Source organism: Scardinius erythrophthalmus (assembly GCF_964197995.2).
Source record: "Scardinius erythrophthalmus genome assembly, chromosome: 8".
Lineage (NCBI taxonomy): Eukaryota > Metazoa > Chordata > Actinopteri > Cypriniformes > Leuciscidae > Scardinius > Scardinius erythrophthalmus.
Genome location: NC_138228.1, coordinates 43,046,080 through 43,053,037, shown reverse-complemented (window position 1 = coordinate 43,053,037; position 6,958 = coordinate 43,046,080). Strand labels below are relative to the sequence as shown.

General features: G+C 37.4%; 1 protein-coding gene across 1 annotated transcript; it reads right to left on the bottom strand.

The window, feature by feature from the left end:
- Positions 1-332: 332 nt before the first annotated feature.
- On the bottom strand, positions 333-6,501 carry b3gnt2l (UDP-GlcNAc:betaGal beta-1,3-N-acetylglucosaminyltransferase 2, like). Its single transcript, XM_081372512.1, has 2 exons — positions 6,332-6,501; positions 333-4,281 (listed from the first exon to the last, which is right to left on the bottom strand). Exon 2 carries the CDS (start codon positions 4,005-4,007, stop codon positions 2,742-2,744), a length of 1,266 nt encoding a protein of 421 aa, XP_081228638.1. The 5' UTR covers positions 4,008-4,281; positions 6,332-6,501; the 3' UTR covers positions 333-2,741.
- Positions 6,502-6,958: the final 457 nt, after the last annotated feature.

The following is a 6,958-nucleotide window of genomic DNA, read 5'->3' as shown; positions in this document are numbered from 1 at the left end:
CAAAAAAAATCCATCAAAATAGAATTTTTCTCCAATCTCATATTTTTTTCATCAGCATAGTACTGCTAATACAGACGAGAAAAGAGTAATAAATAGATAACTTTACCTAAACGTCCTCTGTATGCCAACAAAACAATTTTACCAGTGAAATGGCACTGATCCATGCAAACTTGTATTGGCCATCTCAGTCAGTAGGGCATGGTGACTGAATTAGTGGTTTCAAGTGTCTATTTATAAATTAACTTTTTATTTATTTATTATTAACTAAGTAACATGCTGTCTTTATTGTTACAGTCAATTAATTATTGCTTAATTTTCTTTTCTTTTTTTTTAACCAGCATGTGGAAAAAATAAATAAATATTGGGCCATTTACGACACTTTTTAACTAAAAACACGCATGCGTTTTTGGCCATTCATTTACATGACAACAGTGTTTTGGGGACCTGAAAAAAAAATACAAAACTACATAACTACTAAAATATGAATTTGTGAAAATGGTGAATTTGTGTGCATGTGTCTTACGTGTTCAGTCAAAGTCACATAGCCAGCTACTGGCCTGGCAAGCATAATACAAGGCTTTTATTCATTGCGAATTCGTATGGGGATCATTTTGAAAACATTCTCATCTCTGCGTGAAAACTGCAAAAGAAAAACCTGTTTTTAGTACATCATTGCCCCAAAACACCCTGTTCCTTTAAGATGTTTTGTTGATGCAGTTTGATTCCAATATTCAGTCTCATAAGCAAGTGTCAAAGAACGTAGATAGAAAGCACGTAGCCTACTTGTTCATTCATGTCACAATAATGAACTCTTACCTACCACAGCTTCCTCGTTTCTGAGAGCTCTGTGTAAATGCATGCTTCCTCCATATTCAAAATGAAATTAAAACTGTCCATCAGAACCAGAATCAGCCCATTGAGTTGCATTAGGTTCTTATTCAAGATATAACACTCACACAATAACTTTGATGTGAACTTTACATTATGTTTTAGCTGTGCAGACACACATGGATACTGTGACATGGAAAAAAAATAAGATAATGATGATGTAACAGCCTAGCCCTATACATTTAAATACCATTTCAGCCCATACTACAAATTTAACTTAAAAATGTTGGATTGTTTCAACCCATGTTTTTGGTCAAATACAGACAAACCCAACAGTTGTTTTAAAAAATGTTTTATTGGATTATCTATACTTGACCCACACATGGGTTAAAACAACATAGCATTTTTTAGAGTGTACATACAACATCTCGTACTTTGTTACATTTTTACACACGTATAGAAATAATTCACAGATAACTTTGCCAGCCACAGAACTTGTCACAGCTCAACATTCTGGGCTGCGTTTCTCAGAAGCATAATGAGCCAAGTTGATCGTAGAGACCATTGGTGTTAATGGTTATATAATCACTTTGAGAAACACATCCCAGATATATAATGCCTGATAAGACATTCATCTCCCACAAGACCCATGTTCCAGGAACATGTGCTTTCCAAGAACAGTGATTTCCAAGGAATACTGCCACCCTCGCAATTTACTCCCATGCCAATTTGAGGTCCCACATGCAGACTTGAAAAATAGTAGCTTACTTTCTCACATTGAACACAGAATATATTGTGATGAAAAGACAAACTGCTCAAGTCAACAAAAACCCAAAACGTTAAACTTTCAAAATGGGACGTAAAGGTAGAGTGAATTAATCCATCAGCTTCACTAATACTGCGTATTCTAAAGGTATAGTCACATTAGTGAAATTTTGCAGGGGAAAAAATGGTTCATTATCTATTTTCAATAGCGCAGCAAATTATGAAGCTAAGCTCACACAGAAGTTACTTTTTTAAAACCAAGCAGTTTTCTGTTGCACAAATTAGTGTGATCAGCTGGAAAGTGTTGCGAAATAGTCGAAGGGGAAATCTATCACCCTCATGTGAAACATGATAGCTCTGTATGAGGAACAGATTAAAATGTGACCAAACGTCATGAAATATGAAAAACAAGGTCTGACATTCAATAAAGGTTCATCCAAAAAAAAAAAAAAAAAATTGAAACAAGGAGATTTAGAAGAATGGCAACCATTTTGATCCGTTCATCATAGCGTGATCATGTCGCTTCAGAAAACATGATTTCCAGTGGAGTTAATTTCACACAATCTTGGTCTTTTTAGAAATTTGAAAGATTTCACAATAAGGACAAAAAACAGCTGAAACAATCTTCAAAATATTAGTGTTCTGCAGGACAGAGTAATTTTGGGCGATCTAACCCTTAAAGCAGTGTTTTCCAACCTTGTTCCAGGAGGCACACCAACAGTGCACATTTTTGATGCGTCTGTTATCTGACCATCTATTTCTGGTCTTAAAGTCTCTATAAAGGAGCAGATGAGTTGAATTAGGCATGTTTGGTTTGGAAGAGTTCAAAAATGTGCAGTGTAGGCACAGGGTTGGGAAACACTGCCTTAAAGATAACCTACAAAGAGCTCAGTGTCAATTGCACAGAAACATAAATGGTGTTCATCACCATCACCCGTGTTCTCTTTCAAGTACAATAATGAAACAATCCCAAGTCATTTCAACCCCAAGTGAAAACCAAAAAAAGCCTTCATCCAGAGTATCAGAAATGTCTTGAAAGGTACTTTAATGCACATTATTGTCCCCAGAAAATGTTGCCAGCTTATTCTTTAACTTATTTATCATCTTAATTGGTCTAATAATAGTCCGTTTACAATTGACCAGACATATCAGCAGGACAGCATGGAGCTGTGCATATTTCTCCACAGTCTCATGGTCTGCTGAGGGTTGCGTTGGTGCACCAGGAGCAAGTTTTTGTGCACACAGGGGTTCTCTCGATCTTGCTCCCGAATGTCAAATGTCTGGAAACCATCGTGTTTGGTCGGAGTGATTCCAATTGCTTTAAAGCACATCCCGTTGTAGACATCATCAATAGGGAAGAAGGGTATGTAAAAGGAAACGTGGTAAAGAGATGGGAGAAGGTTTCCAGAAAAGAGGAATCCACCGCCACCAGCATAAGGAGGGTAAGGACCTTCGTAGAAAGACTGAGGAACATAATATTTGATTTTAGGGTCCCGTAATGGCGTGGCATCAGAAATTATCTGCCCAGTGTATAACGTCGAGGCCTGTGCGGAATCAAGAGACTTAAGGTGATTCAGGATTGCTTGAGTGTTGGCAAAAACATCATCGTCACCCTTAAAAATGAAAGACACCTGAGGACAGTGATTGAGCATCCACTTGAAGAACACGTGCTCCTTGAGAGTCAGGTTGTAAAAGGTGTCGTGAAAATCCCAAACGAGCAGGTCTTTAAACAGCTGAGCTTCAAATGAAACCATTTTGTCGAGACTGGGATCATCCACAGATGATCGACCCAGCAGAAAGACGATTCGTACCTGAAGTCCGTTTTCATACAACCCTTCTCTTCCCCAGGTCTCTCGGACTGCCTGGCGCCTCTCGAAGTGCTTTGGGATGGATTTGATTGCAAAGAGAAGGAAAATTTGATCCGACGCACACTTGCCAGGCTGATCGTGAAGAACCGGTGGGTCTCGACACTCCATACTTTTAAGGAAGTCTCCGTAAAGAGGGGGATACGAATGGATATCCTGAATGTTCGTTTGTAGCAACTCTAAACTCTTAGGCTGACAGTGAAACTTTTTATGCGGCTCCCTATGCGTTTCATTGTTGGAGGAGTCAAACTGCCTGAAGAGAGAATGAAGTTTTCGGTTCCAGAAGGCACCGTTTTTGGGAACGTCATTTCGGAACTTCTCAGAAATAGTGAGGGGAGGAAGTTCATTTGGCCCATCACTTTGGGGTTTTTTTGTTATGGTGTTTGTCAGTACAACTGTGGGTTTTCTAGAAGTGGCAGTTGCAGCCGAAGGGATTGTGGCAACGTCTCTTTGTGTGCGTTCCACATCTGTTAGTTTGGAATAGAATATGACAAAGAAAAGGCTGCTAGCTACTGCTACGATGAAGAATTTAGCATACTTATTTCTCATTTTACAACAACTCTGTTGAGAGAAGCTAACTTTGAGAAGCAAGAAAGGATGTCGGTCTCAACAGGAAATGGTGGGGTTCACACAACAGAATGCTCGTGCGTCGAAGTGCTGCTGTTTTTTTTGTTCTTTCTTGGGTGGGGTGGGGGGGGGAATCAATGTTAGTTGATCCTACACTTGCTTTTTATAGGCATGACAAACATCTGCTATGTGCATCTTCCTCCGAATTCAGTTTCTTCGATTATATTCCCATTTGATGTCAAGTTCAGGTGTGAGCCTAGCAGACACAAGGAAACAGTAATGCAAGTGAGATCACAGGAACATCCTCTTGAACAGCAGATTGAAACAAATATTGAAACAAAGATTGTTTGTTAGTTTTTTGTACTATGAACACATAGCACTTCAAATACCACTGGGCTCTAAGCCTTGCATAAATACTAACTATCTGAAAGTTAAAGTGACAGTTTGCTCAAATGAAAATTTCTGTCATCATTTATGTTGTTCAAAACCTGAATTTCTTTCTTCTGCAGAACACAAGATACTTCAAAGGGGCTCAATATGACTTCCATTGTATGGAACAAAAGAAACCACCAAGACATTATTCAAAATATCTTCTTTTGTGTTTCAGATCATTTATTTGTATAGTGCTTTTCACAATACATATCGAATATTTCAAAGCAGCTTTACAGAAAATGCATGCATCTACACTACAATTTAGAGTGATCTAATATCAGAGGTGACTGTGCCAAAGTAAAGTATTTCAGCAAATCACACAGTTAGCAAACAATATATTAAATTTAAGACAATGAGCTCATTGAAGTTATTAATTACAAGTTGTCAACATAATGATTACAAGATTTAGAAATTTAGCATTGGTGCCTGTTGATTCAGAGTTTGCATCATCTGAACTCCTCGCAGGAGTGGGGGAAGTAGGTCGTATGGGTTTGGATCAAGACGAGGGTGAGTAAATGATGACAGAACATTCATTGTTAGGGTGAACAAACTCTTAAAACTCACTGGAACAGGGCAAGAGCTTTGTAGATGCCAGCATTACAGCTACATTGGCAAACATATATTTGCATCTAAAAATAAACAAGCTTTACATTTACTGGAAATATGGTCTCAGGTGACCAATTAAACAGCACAGGCTCTAGATGAAGTACATTTCACTCCCATAAGGACACTGTATTGAGCTCAAAGACAGATAACGCAGACAGCCTTAGAAAGTGTGTGCATTTGGTCTTGTAGAAACTTCTACAGCAAATATTTGTCCTTTAGGAGTGGTATTTGGATTCTGATTGATCTAATGTGACTTATGTTCCAGCCTTGCTCTGATCAATGATAAAAGCATTTCGAATTAGGCTGAATCTCAAAGCCATGCCTATTTTCAGGAAGGAGCTTGCCTTTCCTGTATTACCAGTATTTTGACTTTAACTACAAGCAATCCACTATTATTTTAACCATATCTATCTTGAATCATAATTGAAGTGTTAAGCATGTTTACAAAAACTTACATGGCAAAATAGTTATTTCCAAGATAATACCTCATCAAATAAATGTATAACTGTTCGAAACACTTAAAAATGCTTACTGATTCACTTAATGTTTTTGTTAAACGGCGTAGGCATATTGCGGCTGAAAACGCTTCTTTTTCGACAGCACTTGATCCAGTAATACTAACACTTTCTCTTCTATTCTGTTCTATAAAAAAAAACAGAGGGGTCATAACACTTATTGTTGTCCTACTGTTAGATTAACTGATTCTATTTTTCTCATTTGTAAGTCGCTTTGGATAAAAGCGTCTGCTAAATGAATAAATGTATGTATATGTATCAGTCTGAACATATATGCGCATGCATACATTAAGCATACTAGAATTTCAGTCTGAACACTTGCTGCCCTAGACTACATTTTTGGCCATATATGCCTAAAAGCAGTGCACTAGGTTGAGAAACAGCTAGTGTCATAATAACATTCCTGAAAAATAAACTAAACTGACTTTGGAAAACTCACATTACCTACAATGTGTTACGCATTGTTTTCGGAAAAATACAAGTTCACTACATTTGTTAAAAATGCTCTTTATACGGTTTAGAGGAGATCCTATATTAAATCGTCGCGGTGTCACTGCTGTAAAAATTTGAATAAGATTTGAGCAGATGAATGTATAGGCTATAGGCTACTATCTATGATGGTTTAATACTAACGGTGGATAAAAGGTAAAGGCTAACTATGGAGGGTATTAAACCGATTGGCAAGTTCAATTTAAATTAAAAGTAACGTTAAACGTTTTTCAAAACAGCGAGAAAAAAACATTTAGGACTTACCGTGTGAGCGTCTATGAACGTTCTTAGTCCAAACTGATCGCTTTCACAACAGGAACCGCGTTGTTCCTCACTGTAACACGCGACGTCGGCCTCTCCCTCCCCATCATCAGCACCTGACTATGATTGGTGCTTATCATTCAACACACCTGGACACTGAACCACGGGACTGTTGACACCTTTTCTTTGGAGTTTATTTATGCAGAATGCTTTGATATGCTTATGCAGCAGATGTAATGTGGAAGGACCGGCTCCTAAGCCCCGCCATAACAAGAATAGCAATGTACAATTAGAGAATATAGCACTATTCACAAGTCATTATTTTTATTATTATTTATTTACAAATAATTGCAACAGCATTTCAAAAATAATTTGAGGGCATGAACGTGTTCCTGACTTACAAACATAGTTGTCACGATATGAAAATATTTTTGATGTTTCCCCGTTCATTTATCAACATGCAAATTCAAGAGTGAATTACACGGTTGTCTCTCGAGAAACGTTGTACAAGACCGCTGATCACTTATGAGTGATTGGTAAATATTAACATTATAAACAAAGCAGAGAAATGGTTTATATCATTTCTTCTTATATCATCCTTCAATGAAAAGATTATAATTTATAATATAT

Coding starts and splice junctions, on each gene's coding strand:
- b3gnt2l (XM_081372512.1), bottom strand. CDS start 4,007: ATGAGAAATAAGTATGCTAAATTCTTCATCGTAGCAGTAGCTAGCAGC.